The 17,232-nt window shown below is 26.5% G+C and overlaps 1 protein-coding gene across 1 annotated transcript; it reads right to left on the bottom strand.

The window, feature by feature from the left end:
- Window positions 1–389: 389 nt before the first annotated feature.
- On the bottom strand, window positions 390–16,680 carry LOC107453452 (embryonic polarity protein dorsal). The gene is made up of 10 exons (XM_043045018.2): window positions 16,271–16,680; window positions 12,906–13,108; window positions 11,988–12,139; window positions 10,877–10,968; window positions 8,323–8,463; window positions 6,323–6,421; window positions 4,397–4,627; window positions 3,358–3,453; window positions 2,708–2,773; window positions 390–1,016 (listed from the first exon to the last, which is right to left on the bottom strand). Exons 1-10 carry the CDS (start codon window positions 16,320–16,322, stop codon window positions 619–621), a joined length of 1,530 nt encoding a protein of 509 aa, XP_042900952.1. The 5' UTR covers window positions 16,323–16,680; the 3' UTR covers window positions 390–618.
- Between the last annotated feature and the right edge of the window lie 552 nt (window positions 16,681–17,232).

Raw genomic sequence — 17,232 nt, 5'->3', positions numbered from 1 at the left:
GAACTCAAGTAGTGTAACAAACATAGGGACAAACTAGCCTTTGTGGAAGACTTTTTGACGGAACTATCCCACATTTGCATTACACGGAGGAAGAAAACATGAAAATCTCTCACAGTCTGACCATTCTCACCGTGAAAAGCTACGGTTTCCTACCTTCTGACTGTAATAAGTATTACAATATATAACTGTTGATTTTTCTTTAAATTTATTAAAATACGTTCGAACCAACATTTATTGAAATCAGTGAAGTAACACTGAAGATAATCTACCTAAATGTTTTTTTAATTTTGAGTACCAAAGCACAAGAGAAATTTTTGTTTTACTGATTCGATAATAGTCCCAAGTCACAAATTTTCTTTTTTTAAACATTTCTTAACAAAGCATTGCAATAACACAACAAAATAATTATTTTTATTTATAAACAATATTAAAATATTTAGAGAAGCAAACATGACATATAATATTTTACAGATATATTTTATACAAATGATATTTCTTAAAATCTTATATACAGCAGTGAAATATGAAAAATAAAACTTTTAACAGCAATCAATACTGTCCTGTAGAGTTATTTGTAAGCAAAGATAAGGTTACACTTCCAAAAAGATGAAATTTGTATCAGTTCCTTGTATCCATCAATGCTGCAGAAAGATTAAGGCTAGAAGCATCAGAAAAAGAATCCAGCGTGATATTACTTAAATTAACATCCATGTCACATGGATCCATACCAATGTCAAGACTGCTCAACTTATCGAGATTATCATCACTCTGAGAATCATAAAAGTGTGAGTTTCCAATGCCAACCTGATCTTTTGCAATAGCTAAAATATCATCTACCTTTTGACGAGATTCTAGTAAAGCAGTGTTGTGAGTTGATCTGCTTTCAGATATATGACACTTTTCTTGACTAAGCATTTGAACACTTCTTTTCTGTTTGAAATCACTGCCAGAAAGATTTGAGTTTAACTGATAGTTAGTAGAAGACACAATATTGCTGGTAAAATTATTCACCATTCCTATAAAGAATAAGTAGTAAGATAACATGAGTAATGTAATAACGAAATATGTACTAATATAGTATATCTATATTTTAAAATATGTCTAAATTCTGTTAGGAAGATAAATGTATTTTAAGGACAGAAGAAAAAAAATATCACTGAATTTTTCATACATTAAATAGTTTTATTCTAGTCAATGTATATAAAAAACGTTTGAATAATATTAAATAAAATTTTCATATAAACATTTTGAAGTTTAACTGTAGAGAATTGGAGTTCAAAGAACTAAATATTTTCTTTAAAAAACAAAATATTTTCTGTTCAAAGGCAAGTACAGCTCATCATTAACAAAGGATGAAAAGATTTTTAAAAAAAAGTTTGTAGCAAAAATATATTATAAGATATATTATACACAGATATATAATAAAATTATTTTATTCCAACTTATGACATATAAAAAACAATTGAATATTTAATAAAATTTTCATATTAAAATTCAGAGGCTGGAAAATGGATTTTAAAAAGAGCTCAAAAATCAAATATTTTTTGATCTAAGATAAGTAGAATTCATGATTAAATGAAGAATTTAAAAAAAAAAAAACTAAAATTGACATTTTAAACAGAGTTAAGTTTAAAATAAAGTAAAATTTTCTTTAAAATCTAAAAGAAGTGTGAAAATTTCTATAAGATTGATGTACTATTAGTTGTTTTTGCAGACTTCTATTCCCCATCTTCAAAAATAGAAGCCTGAAAAAACTCTAGAGTGCTAGAAAAATTCAATTATATTATCATAAGAAAAAAACATTCGAAAGAACATTCTCCCTTCTAGAATTTTATTCGAATGAACTTAATAATTTCAAAAAATATTCATAACATGTATAACTGAATTAAAAAAAGAAGAATAAAACCTATGAAACCTTTAAAACTAGAATTTTGGCGTAAAACTATTCACCCACGCATTAAAAACTACAGAGTGAAAAATCAATGATGAAAAAAATTTATAAATAAATAAAATTAAACATCAAAAATTAGAATAGAAGCTATATTCTTATTCTCAACTAAGAAGTGCCCCTTTCTATTCAATAAATTTTTCTAATAACATTAGGGTTACAAAAATATTGCAAAATTCTAATAAAGCTTTAAAACAATGGAAAATAAAATTAAAAAAATTAATAAAAGTCAATCTGCTTATAAGACAAACAAATTAAAAATGGTAATGGAATGAATTTCTCTATCAATAAATATTATTGAAGAAATTAACGTAATAAGAAATATGTTTAGGTGGCATCTGTATTAAAAAACTCCATCTTTTAATGATTAATGACAAAATTGTTGCAAACTAAAGAAGCTAATTAAAAGCTTTGTAGCATAAGTTTAATTAGCTAAAACACTTATTTTGATATAAATTAAAGCAGAATGAAACAGGCAGATTTTGTATGATTCAATTGAATTGGATTTTGATTTTTACCACCAATCAGTATCATCAAATAAAAGTATCAAACATAAACACCTTTGTGATAGAAGTTAATGTGTCATTAATACAAATTGGAATAAATTGAATGCAGTATTTAATAGGAGGAAAAAACAGAATTGGTTACACCACAAACAACACTGTCATAAATGTACTTTGAAATCATGCAACACATGTTTACTCATAGAAGATTATCTCTTGAAGAGTAAAGATATAAATGATGAATTAAAATACAAACCATTAGTTGGACTGATTTTCGATCTAACAGCTTGTTTAATAACTCTAGGCGTAGCTAATGGCTCAGCTATAAAAAAATAATAACAATTAGTACTGATTGGTATAATGAAATTACATAAACTTTAAACTGCAATGATGTCATGTTTACATAAAACACTCAAAACAGTTTGATATCTAATAAAATCAAATGCAGTTTATGAATATTTCATTTTAATTTTGTAGAAACTAAAATTCTTTAAATATAGAAGAATTGAAAGCAATTTATTTTAAAAAATACAATTTTTTTTATAATATGTCAATTTAAAATAACACTTTTATAAACAATTCAGTAATTTTTAAAATGTTAAAATAAAATCAATTCTTCTAATTTGGAAAATCCTTTCCATTATCTTTTAAAATCCATTTATTCTTTAAAACATTTTTCACATTTTTTTTAAATAAAAACATGTATTAACATTAATCAAATGTTGGTTTTTTTTATCATAAAACATGCATTTATGGAAGTAGATTGCACTTTGCTCGGTAATTTTTTAATGATATTTTTTAAACAATGTTATTCAATAACAACTTAGTATACTATAACTTTTTCCTAATTGTACTCATTAAAGTATAGCAAATTTTGAAAAATAATAAAAACAAAAATAACATTACCATTATTACTACTTGAAGGCAAATTACTTGGTTGAAGTATTTGACTAAGCCTTAGTGCCTCAAATTTATTACGCTTCCTAGCCAGACCTTCAGGATCTAGACAAAAATTAATAAAGATCAAAAATCTTTAAATACAAATACAGCAACAGTTTACTAAAGAATCCTTTATTACAAATTTAATTCATGCCTAAAATAACGGTACATTTTAAGTAAGACTTGAGATTTAAAGCAATCCAAATAACTTCTTTTGACACAGAATTATGTTTAAAATGGAAACATTTTATCCCTTTCGAGCCTAACGGGACACATACATCCCAAGCAAATTTCAAAAAAAATCTTTTGAGACAGAAACGCTTCTCTGTCTAATGGGAGACTTTCCCACCAGTCCTGCCAATATTTTTGACGGTATTTTTATTCACAGAACATAGATGGCACTACCGTACATAATGCAATTCCTGCGTTTTTGAAGTGTTGTAGCAGCTCATTCCATACTGTATGAACGTAAATAGTTCAGTTTTGAAAAATACCGCCCATTTTCGATTAAATTTTGATTGATCTATACATATAAGGCCAGAGAAGTTACTCACGAAGTGGATTACCTTTAATAAACTGATAAGTGGCAAAGTTTTACTTCTGTTTTTATTAGCGGGGCATATGTGTCCCTCTCGTCTTGAATAGTGGGAACACATTATCCCAACAGTCCTATGTGAGCATTGGTTTGTTTTACAAAATTACTCATTAAAGACTACTGGGACACATATGTCCCAGTTGTCAGGACTGATGGGATATATATATGTCCCGGTCTTAAATCAGTGTTTAAAATCTTCCTAAAAATATGACATCTTAGTTTTAGCACCCTAGTGTGCCCTACTCATAGTTTACGCTACCAAAATTGCTCTGTTGTAAAAAAAAAATTTAAAAAAAAAAAAACTGGTTGTGAAAGGATTAAAATCATTAACTTCACAAAAACTTTATTTAAATGATATTTTAACTTGGGAAGTAATGCATTAAATATCAAAATAATTTTTCAGTAAAGTACCTTGTTTTAATGGGATGAAACAAAATGTCCTAGGTTTACCAACAGCTCCATCTGAAGGTCTGCGCAACTGAACAAAGCAATCAACACCTTGGGGAACAGTTACATCTCTGTAGGGAGGAGTTTGAAAAGATATCGCTGCTTTGCGATGAACATGATGAGGAGCAAATTTTCCATTGGCACACCAAATTATTTTATTGTTTACTTCTTCATAGAATAATATCTGAATATCATCTACAAATCAAAGAAAATTTTTTTTTTTAATAATTGGTTAATTTGACAATCTAGCTGATTGGTACTTTACTTGGTAGAAGTACATAAATATAGCACTTTATTATAAACATATATTTCTAGAAGGAAATTAATTCTTTAAAATAAGATTTTGACTTGATATTTTTTAAACCCTATTTTCCATTGCAAATTAAAATGGAAAAAAAAAAACTCCTTTTCAACTTAAAATTAGTAAAAACTTACTAAAAAAGGAGTATGTAATATTTTAGAATTATCAATGCATACATAAACAAATTGTTAAAACAAATTCAAGAATAGTGATTATAGACCATGATAATTAATTAGCCAAAAACTATGCATTTTGGATTTCTAGGAGGCAATGCGTATTTTATGTGACATATTCAATTTACAAAAACTAATTACAGAAAATTTGATGCTCTAGAAAGGTTGATCGATTTGTTTAATCATCACTTTGGAGATACAATTCTTTAAAACAGTTTTTAATTTTTGAACCTGCTTTTCATTTTTCCAGGGATTCCCTTTTACTTCTTATTTTGATGTAATAATTTCCAGTTCTTTCCTTTCTTTCAACTGGCTATTTTACAATAAATCCCTTTCAATTATCATATTTAGTATTTGAAAAAGTACACCAATAGCAATTTAATTTATTTTCTAAAAATAGCATTCTTAATCTAAGCTACCCCCTTAAATCTAAGCTAATATTTAATCAAAAAAAGTAACAAAACCCTTAATAAGAAAAAAAAATTTCCATCCATTGCCAATATAAATTACAACAATTAATGTCTTAGTACAAAAATTTTTTAATTAATAATTTTTCTAAATTATATCAAAAATGGGTACATTTAGGTTAGCCGGGCACAAGCAAAAAGTCACCAAAAAACATTGACCTCTGCCAACTTTTGTTAAGTTTATTTTTAACACATAAAAGTTACATAGAATAAAAAAATAAATAAATAAAATGGAAAAAAAATTTTAAACAAAATGGTTGAATTTTTTTGCACCTGAATTTTTGTACCCAAAAATATTACAATTTTAATTATCTCAACTTTTAGAAACAAATAAAGGTTATTAAAAATATTTAAAAAGGAAATATAATATACAAACAGCTTTTTCTAAACACGAATCTTTTTTACAAAGTAAATTATTTAAAATTTTAATGTGTTAAAAAAAAAGGATTGAAAAAATATGGTGCATTAAAACAATAAAATTACAATAAAGTAAAAGCAGTAATATAAAAAATATTATTACACACAAAAAAAATATGATTTCTTTCCTCTTTATCCTTAAGCTAATATTTAATCAGAAAAGGTATCAAAGCTCTAAATAAATAAATAAAAAATTTGAATCCGTATCAATGAACAAATATGACTACAAAAAATCAATCCTTTTTTGACATTATTCTATAAATGTTACAATTACTACTAATCAGATTTTTAGTTTTTCAGCTTTTAGAAACAAAGATTATTAAAAATATTTAAAAAAAAGAAATAAAGTATACAAATAGGTAATTATTTCACATAAAAAGCAAAAACAGGGAAAAAGCAAATTACTTAAAATTTAAATATGTTAAAAACCTTGAAAAAATATGGTACACTATAAAATAATCAAATTACAATAAAGCAAAAAGAGTATGATAAAATATATTATTACACATTAATGAAAGGTTAGAAAGCTTACCCTTATTCACTTGATCACATAATAAAATAACTTCTTGACCACCTGTAACTGGAGCAGAAGAATGACTCAACTTCGTAATGGTGAGATCAGATACTGTTTCTATAATAAAATTAAGTCAAAATCAATAATAAATTTAATATATGATAATATTTTGGACAGGTTTTTAATTCACCGTTGTTGTTTTTTTTTTTAAATATCATAAAAGTTTACTTTTTGATACAAATTACTAACTAATTCATCAATAATGTATTCTCGTCAGTTGTTTACAATCTCTTTCCAGCCTTCAACAAGATTTCCAATACCTCGTTCGTCAAACTCAATTGGCTGGCCAAAACATCTCTGAGGTCAAAATTTCCCATTTAAAAACTTGGCATATTAATAATAGGTAATTATTTCATTATGGTAACTTCTCTAGTCATAACACAAATGTTACAAGAACTTTTGAGGCCTTAAAATTTTTATAAAAAGCAAATTGAAAGAGGCGTTAAAAAAAAGGATAATTTTTCTTGACTTGACATTACATTTTAACGATCTGAAAATTAGCATAAATCAATAGGAACAAATATACAAAATATGCATTCCAGCAGGACAACATCCTCTTTCATATGACACCTTTCTTATTTTTTGACAATCATTAACAAAATCCTACTTTTTTTAATAAATAAATAAATAAATAAAAAAAAACAGTGGAAGCTTGGTTTTTAAAACAAATAGTTAATAGCATTATTTTGAATAAATGTGACAGAAAACTAAAGTAAATAATACAAAATATAATAAATCAATCAGAATACTGCTGTAAATATCAACAATTTAAATGTTAAATTTTTTTTTATAAAATTAGCAATGTCACATTGAATTTTTATATGATGCATATTAGCAGAATTGAAGAATTAGACATAAGTTTTGATAATCACATTTTTAAAAAAGTCAAAAAAATGTCTTTATCATACTCACTATTATCATAAATTGCATTGCTTACAACAGGTGAGAGAGGGATGCACATTTTACCGGTTTCATTAGGTAAGAAGANCATCGAACTCATTTGGCTGGCCAAAACATCTCTGAGGTCAAAATTTCCTATTTAAAAACTTGGCATATTGATAATGGAAGAATTTACCCCGACCCGCCCTTATTTAGGGCATACGGGTAAATGTTTATTAAAATCAAAAAAAATCCAGAGAACAGTACAAACACAAATTACATAAAATACACATCAGACATGGCAACAGCCCATGAACATGGCGGGGGTAGAACAGCTAAAATCATGTAAGGTGATAAACATTAAAACAGCAATATATTAAAAGTGTCAATTAAAAGAATAATTTAAAAGAGCAATTTAAAAGAATGAATTGAATTGAATGTAAGTTTTAATGGCGCAAGGTCCAGAGAGGACAAGCTGCGCCGAGCAATTTAAAAGATAAACGTGCAAAATTTACAAGAGAACAATATTGTAAAACATTTAAAAACATTACTTTTAAAACCAATTAAATAGTACAAAAGTAAATAACAATAAAATTTTGATAAAAACCAAATTGAAAGAGGCGTCAAAAAAGAATAATTCTTCTTAACTCGACATTACATTTTAACGATCTGAAAATTAGCATAAATCAATAGGAATAAATATACAAAATATACATTCCAGCAGAACAACATCCTCTTTCATGAGACCTTTCTTCTTTTTTGACAATCATTAACAAACTCCTCCTTTTTTTTATATATAAATAAAATTACAGTGGACGCCTGGTTTTTAAAACAAATAGTTAATAGCATTATTTTGAATATATGTGACAGAAAACTAAAGTAAATAATACAAAATATAATAAATCAATCAGAATACTGCTGTAAATATCAACAATTTAAATGTTAAATTTTTTTTTATAAAATTAGCAATGTCACATTGAATTTTTATATGATGCATATTAGCAGAATTGAAGAATTAGACATAAGTTTTGATAATCACATTTTTAAAAAAGTCAAAAAAATGTCTTTATCATACTCACTATTATCATAAATTGCATTGCTTACAACAGGAGAGAGAGGGATGCACATTTTACCGGTTTCATTAGGTAAGAAGACTTGGAAGCAGAGCCTTAAACAATTCAGATTAATCTTTCCTGGTTCAAGATGATGAGAGAAACCAGCTGAAAAGTAAAAATGTTACTATTACAAATTTAATTCACAAGACAAAAAATTAAAATATTAGTGTTTTTCTTTTAATATCAGAAAAGATTTACTGATTATAAAAGAATATTGCTGGTAAAGTCATTTGTAATGTGCATGTATTTATTTATTTGCTTTTAATAAGCATTACATATCAGAGAGTGAAAATAAAAATATACAATCATCACAATTTTTCAAAAACTATTAAATAATATATAAAGTTACCAGTTATTGACCAGTATATGTTTAAATAATTAAGACAAAGCAATGCCCTAAAGAACACTTGGGTATGATAACATATTGAAGAACATAAATAAAAATAGTTGCAAGATATATAGTTGTTATCAGCACCATCATCAGTACAAAAGCTTCATTATAATGAAAATTATGAATGACTAAATAACATAAATTTTCTAACTATAGTAAATATTTTCTTAACAGAAATTAAAATTATACTAATCAGAAAAATGATATATATCAGCTAACTAGAAAATTTTTTTAAACCTTTCTTCACTGAAGAAACAAACATGGTGTCAAAATTTTTCTTCTTTATCTTGTTGTTGTTGTTAATTTGTGTCTCACTAGAGCTGCACAATGGGCTATTGGCGACGATTTTTCTTCTTTATCAAAACTCAATTTCAATGCATTAAAAATTGAGTATAAAAATCTATAATATTTTCATACTGGGATTTGCAAAATAAAGTTACATTTGATAATTGCAATTAAAAAGAAATGCTTTTTTTTCTTTCTAACACCCAAACATTTGTATTTTTAGAAATATAATTTGCTGCATCCATAGTATACTTTTTTTTAATAATTTGCTTTTCTCATTAAAATCAAACTGGTCTATTGCTTAAAAAGTCAAAGGATCTGAATAGGGGAGAAGACTAGACAAAAGTTTTATTAGAATTTTATTTAGCTCTTGAACTGCATGAAAATATGGCAATTTTCTTGCAAATTTTAAATACAGAATATTTCATTTTAAACTATTATTGACAAAACTCTCATTTCTGTCAATTTATACAAACAAATAATGGTTTATCCATTAGCTTTCTGTCAAATAAGTTTTTTTTATGAACTATTTTCCCCCCCTATTATTTCCTAAAAATATACAAGTAAAATAGTCATTTGTATTTTTCTCCTGATTTGTATTTTGCTTTCATGAGCACTATTTGATGAATAATTTTTTTTCTTACTCATTTTTAAAACAATTCACATTTCTCACCAGATGTAAGATAAATTTTAATATGTATATTTTTTTTGTCACCTGAATAGGAAGGTGATAAGTATATTTTTTCATCTTCGAGTTTATATTTGCACATTTATGAAATAAAGAAACTGTTAAATAAAGTATATAATAAGTAACTCCATATCACAAAAATTTATAATTCTCAAAATAAAAAAAAAGTGTTAATTTACTATTCTCAGGGGTGATTGAGGCACAAAGTGAAAAATTTTCTGTGCAAAAAATCATTATCAATTTATGCACCATACATGTTTCATATTTAACAAAAATTTTTGGACTAACATTTATAACTAAATTACCTACTAATGCCAAATATCACATCTTTAGAATAACTAATTCAAGAAAAACTTACTTCTAAAAAGAATCGTGATATTGGATTTTAAAATCCTGCGAATATGAATAGTGATATTGGATCTTAAAACTGCATGAATATGAACTTCAATATTGGATTTTAAAAACACGAAAATATAAATTGCAATATTGGATTTTTAAATCGGGTAAATACAAATTACTGTGCATAATTATTAGATCATGTGAATATAAATTGCAATGCGTAGCTTTTAAATAACGTGTACATGTAGAAATCGAGGATTTATATTACAAATGCTTGAATACCAATTGGATTTTAAAAACATGTAAATACAAATCGCGATATTGAATCCTTTAATTAAGTGAATAGGAATTGCAATGTAAAAATTTTTAATCGAGTGAGTACGTATTGCAATGTGTAGCTCTTAAATCAGGCAAATACGAAAATCAATAATATTAAAATTTTGCAAATAAGAATTGCAATATTAGCAGATTCGAGAGCAGTTCCAAATATTCAAAATGGCGAAAATCCGCCAAACCAAGACTCAAATTGGAGGAAGAATGTGAGTAAATGTCTCGTTAATGGTAATTAGCAAAAGCTTAAAAATTTTGTTGGGTTACAATTTTTTGTTTGCTGAAGTCAGGGAACCAATGGTCTTGAAATATGTGGAATTCTATGATATTCAAGCAAAAATTGCATGCCTTGCTTCTAATTTTTAAACCCAGAAAAATGATATGAGTAACAAAGAATTGCGACATACCTCCAGAATACAATCATCTTTGTATTCTCTTAAATATTTAAAAAAATATATATATGAAAAAGGTAAAATTTAACTTACTCCCAAATGGATCAACTTGAATTGCTTCCCTGTGCGATAGAGATTCTTTGATATCCTTTTTTTTCACACATTGTATTCCGAGATTGGCAAAACTACAATAAAGATAAAAACTAATTTAATGTTCCAAAATACTGATAGCAAAAACACTACAAGAAAGGATTAACTTGAATCTGTAAAAAAATAAATAAATAAATAAATGGATAAAATAAATATTGATTTTTAATATTGCTTAATTTTCTTCACTTTCATCAATAAATACAGTCGAACCCCGCTATAGTGAACCGTCTGCGGACTCAGTAATGTGTCCACTATAACCGATGGTTCACTATATCCAAATTTTTTGAAGAATATTTTTTGCATAAGACAGTTGAATGATTGAAAATTGGATTTGCATTTTTGCATAAGTCATTAAAAAAATTATTAACTAATTAACAGATAATAAAGCAAAAATTGATGGAAAGAGTAATTACGTAGCTAAATATTAGTTTTATTTTCACTTTTTATGAAAAAAATTTGTGATTTTTGATTGAACACAATTTGATTTTAAATTGAGTTCATCAATTTTCTTATCTACAATGTGCAAAGAATGCAAGATTTTTACATTTTGAACAAGATTTCGAACCATCTTAACAAAGCATCTTCTACGTTTTCTCTTTGAGCNAAATATAACCAAATGGTAAAATGCTTATTTCTTGACAAGCTGTGCAGTAGATTTAAAATTGAAAAATACTCATTAAATAGTATTAATACTTTTGAACATCGTAATTATTTGATCCAAAAAGTTTTTTTCCAGGTTTAGTTTCTAAGTTGTTATTCATAGCAGGCTAGATTATCCTTTTAGAGCCATATGAAAAACTATAAACAATCATTTCAATCGTTAATCATCATTAAAAATAAAAAGCAACATATTGCATTAAATACTCTAACAAGGGGGTATTTGTATATAATTAACACACAAGCATAGACTTCTTAAAAATAGGTTATCAAAAATAAACCATTTTTTTTCACTTTCTCAAACTGCAATAGCTTCATGGGATGGAAAACAAGTTTTCTTTACTTAAAAATTTACAAAATCTTAATGAAAAAAAATAAATGATGGACATTTTTATACCTGCAAACCATATCAGGAGAATTAATTGTCTTGTAGCACACTCCATTAGCACAAGTTTTGCCAACTAAATTGTGAGGATGTGGAAAATAAGGCGGCCCGTCCTTAGTAACACAAGAAACAACTACACTTGCAGCACCCTGATATCCATGAACCTGTAAAATTATTTGCTAGCTTAGTAAGTTATAAAATTGAGAATATGAAATAACTGCTTAAGTATAAAAAATGAATCACGCTAAAAACATAATACAGAATTTTTTAAACAATAGATAGAAAGAATGCAACTACTTTTCTCAATCATCTTCAATTCAAAAAGTCACTATGACACCTCTCAGAAAATGAACAGTATCATCAATATATTGACGATAATAAAAGGGTAAAAGGGGGGTAAGGGTTATAAGGGGTGATATAAATCAGAAATTACATAGTAAAGACGAAACTTTACATCCAGTGTTCGGGTACAAATCATTCAAGAACAGCAAGCTTAAAACAATTTTGAAATTTATGGGGAAAAATTTATAATAAAATGTACATTAAAAATTATATATTTAAGAATCAAGGAAGTTTTTTCAACTTTTAAAGCATTTATATGTTTTAAAGTTTCTAACTTTCCAAGATTACATAATAGAGAACATTTTTAAATACTTTCAATTAAGAAAATGACATGCACACACAGATATATATATATATATTGCAAATTTTATAGTAAAGCAAATATTTGCATTGTTAACCAACCAAAAATTTATCTCATCGAATTTAGGTGGTTATAGATAAAGGAAACTGCTTAAATATACATTCTTGGAATGTTTCGAAAGTTTTATTTTATAATGATTTCAGAAGGCCTGATTTGTTACAGCATTCTTTACAATGAAATGAATAATAATAAATCATTCTGTTTCAGAAATAATAAAAATCTTTTACCTTAATAGTCGGGTAAGTTTTCTGCTTGTCTGTACTATTAACACCTCTTATACACCCAGCAGATCGACCTTCACATTTATAACGAAACCTTGCACCAATTGAGACAGGCTGCTCCAATACTTCAACAAAAGCTCGCAAAGATCTAGTAGAGTTAATTTCTTGAAATTCACCAGTCAATCCAAGATTGCGACAAAAAGATCTTTCTAAAAATTAAATATTTTTTTTTGTAAAAATACATAAGAACAATAAAAATTAGATTTTATGCAATTTAAACTAAGAGTAAAAATAGTTAGTTCAACCATTATGCAGTGTTTTAACTACAGCACGAGAATCTTGCATATTTTTTCCTTTTTCTCGCATTAAAAAATTATTACCGCGAGAAATTCGCACATTCTATAAATCCATTTCCAAATTCGTTAATTTCTCGCATTTTCGAAAAAAGCTTAGAATTACGCATTTAGAATAAAATCTGTTTCACTTCTCTTCCTGGATCTTTCATTATTTTCAACATCTGCCTCTTTATCTATCTAGCTTCCCTATTTACCAGTATTGTTCAGAACCTTTTCGAACAACAGAACACAACCGCAGAACCCCTTTCAGAATACATTTCTCTGCAACCACATGTTTACCGTAGGTTAGGTTTCTTCATGTAAGACGTTGAAATATTTTATGTGCTAATGTGAGATGGACAAATACCTTGTAAAGGCAAAATCTTATATGTTGATGCACCAAAAATATTCAATGCTTTAAAAAATAGAAGACATTAAAAATGTATTATAATTAAGGAATTTTTTTTTCAAGAGTTTTTGTGTTTTTTTAGAAATCTCACCCTGTTTTTGAGAAAGGGTGAGAAATTCTTACCCATTTTTTTTCTATGATGAAAGCACTGCATTATGAACTAATTTTTTAACCTTGCTTATATTTCAAACGTAATATTCTCCACACAATAAGGACATATTTGCCAATAATATAAATATAACATTGTACTTTAAGTTAGATTTACAATTTTTGAGAACATAAAATTAACACAATTTCATAATTTTGTTATTGTAAATGGTATAATAACTCTATTAAAGAGCCATAAGACAAATTCAATGTATAATCACATTGAGAGAAAACTTAAAACATTATTTAAAACTGATTTGGCATCAGAATCACATCTCAATGAAATCTATGAACTAATTATAACCAATTAATCTACTTTAATTTTATTTAGTACTGCAGCACTAAATTATTTAATTCACTATCAGTTCAATAAAAATTAAATTATTTAATACCTTTAAATTATTGGAATATTAGATATGTACCTACACAATCCCATAGTTAGTATAGTAGACTATTAAAACTTATGACACATAAAATCAAATATTCATAATTATTAATCTTATCACTTCATAGTTTAAATAACAATTAAAACTCTAAACTTATAACTTAATCCAATCAAAATCACATAATAAGGCCACAAATATAATTATAATTTCATTAAAATAATTCATTTAATTTACAAAAATAAAATAATTTCATTTCATGAATTATATTTCCAATAAATATCAAGAATTTATAAGCAAATAAAAGTTTATATAGAGTTAGAAATTTTTAAAAATTTAGTCATTGATCCAAATTACCAGTCAATAAGAATTTACTAGCCTGAATGCATATTCATCAGTTTCAGTCTCTATTAGAATTCCCCCCCCCCAAAAAAAAATAATAAAAAAAAATCAAAAGGAAAATTGCAATACAAAAAATGTTTAATGTTCAAGATTGTGATGAAACCGTACACGAAAATGGAGAAATTTTAACTCCCTCCCCCCCTTCGTACATTACCGTACATAAAGTCTTACTTCTCCCCCTTAGAGTACATACATTTTATTAGCCTACTCCTCCTTTTCATAAAAATTAAAATAATTATGTTTTAAATAAAATTTAATATTTATTTAAGGAGTGTGTAGGAAAAAGTCAAATTTAAATTTGTTGCATGCTTATAATGTACGTACTTTGTATAATACCTCCCCATCGTACAAAACCGCACAAATTGGCAAATCCCCTCCCCCCCCTTCAGGATGTACGTACTTTTTGAACTTTTCATAACTATTGTGAGACAAAAACACAAAACAAAGAACATATTTAAGATAGCCTATATCAAATTTTAGAGGTATCTAGCTAACCGATCACCACTAATTACTAGCATTGTAATTAATAATTATCATAATAAAAAGTTATATCTAGTGACATTATAAAACAATTATTTTGTTCTCTTGAACTTAAGAGCTTTATTATAAGAGAATACTTCCGTATCGTAATCTGCCGTATCAACTACAATTGCAAGGGATCCAATAACTTGCAAATTTTAAAAATAAACATATTGAGGTTCCCAGAATAGCTATTAATATTACCCTTCGGGTTGGTTCCATTCTGTGATGTTTTTAAGGAAATTTCCGTACTGTGATCTGTGGCAGAATAAATGCTAAGTCTTTGCAACTTCCGGGCATCTGCTCGTGAGAAACTAAAAACATCACAGAAAAACTGAAAAGGTATAACTTGTAGCCACCCCCGGGCAAATAAATATATGTTTTTTTAAAAAAATTTGCAAATTTAAAATCTATTTGGCACCTTGGTGATTGTAATTGGTGCAACAGATCATAATACAGAAATATTCCATTGTCTTTTTCTAGTTTCTCACGGTGTTATTTTATTATTCTGAAGCAAATCAAAATAGAAAATTCTTCCCCCCATTATAGAAGTATATTATATAGGAGCAAAATTAAAATTAACGACAAATTATTATAATTCTCCTCAAATTCAAAAAAGTAATGTGGATGCAAAATGATTAACACAAAGAGCAATCATCTGATTTGCTAAAAATTATTGATTCAGACGTTTTCCACTAATTCAAGAACACATTAACTGTAAACATAGTAAGTTAACTTCTGATAATTACGAGTCTCAAAGAAGATTTTATCTAATTACTGAGTAAGTTAAATCAAAATTTCTTCCACAAATCTGATTGGTCTGAGGCTTTCTGGGAGATCTATTTGTGCATGGACTATCAAATTAAAACACAAACAAAAAACCAAAATATTATTGGTATATAGTTTATTATAATGAAGAAAAAAAACAAGATGAGTATTGAAGATACGTCATAATTTGTTTATTCCCCATTATTTAAAAAAACAAAACAAGAAAGTTCCTCTCATATATTTTCAGTTATTTATTGATTTAAGTTATATTAATAAAACAAATTATTAGTAATTACATACTACAGGCGACTTATAATTTAATGACATTTTAATATCCATAGCAAAAATATAAGCAAAATTAAATTTTAAAAGTGTATAAGATGCTAGAAAACAGTAAGTTATACTAACCTACTGGCTGTGAAGGTAAATTAAATGACAATGTGTCTATAGATGAAAACATATTGAAAAAAAAGTTGTATTCTTATGTATGCAAGCACATGTTAAGATCAAGAGGCAAAAATATAGATTTAAAAATTAAAATAATGTTTGTACTTCATGATATGTTCTAAATTATAATATACGTTTTTTCTTTTTTTTAAATTCAAAGTTGAAAGGCTATGGAATAAATTTTTCTAATCGTGAAATACTTCATCGATGCATTGGTAAGTATTCGTCCTTTCAAAGTTCATTGAATTACTAAATTCGTTATAAACAATGAGAGAAAGTAAAAACTGAAACTACATTCTTCTAGTAAATCAAACATTTCTCATTTCTAAACAACTATTGCGCAATCGGACGCAATTTTTGTTTATCTTGCCAGATCTCAATTTCAGAAAGTTACATAAATATTATTATTATTCATGAACAAAATTTAATATAGATGGCGCTTAATAAAATTCCTTACATTCTGCTTCTTGGAAAAACTTTAAATCAATCAATGTTTGGTGCAACTTGAAAGAGAATAGACGTACAGTGTGCAAATAAATAAACAATATATCTTCCAAAATATAGGAAGGTAGGCAGTTTATTTTTTCTAAACAGATCTACCCCAAATAAAACTTTGTTTTATTGAACGGATTTTTAAGTATCTCACCCTCAAAAATATTTCACCTTTTTAATATTAATTTTTCATTTAGCCTATTTCACCGTACCTCAGGGAATTGTAAAGCAAATAGAAAATTTTTTGCACACAATTCTAAAATTCCTTTATCCAATGATAATTTTATAAAATAAATAATTTCTTAATGCATATTTATTATTGCTTATTTACTATATTACATTGAATTATGTTATAATGAAAAAAGAGTTTCGAAGTTACAAAATTTTTAAAAAAAATCGTATTTTTGAGTTGTTTACAACTGGAGCTATTT

This window comes from Parasteatoda tepidariorum, chromosome 3 (genome assembly GCF_043381705.1).
Source record: "Parasteatoda tepidariorum isolate YZ-2023 chromosome 3, CAS_Ptep_4.0, whole genome shotgun sequence".
NCBI classification, from domain to species: domain Eukaryota; kingdom Metazoa; phylum Arthropoda; class Arachnida; order Araneae; family Theridiidae; genus Parasteatoda; species Parasteatoda tepidariorum.
Note: the sequence above shows the minus strand (reverse complement) of the source record. Positions and strands in the feature narration are given on the sequence as shown.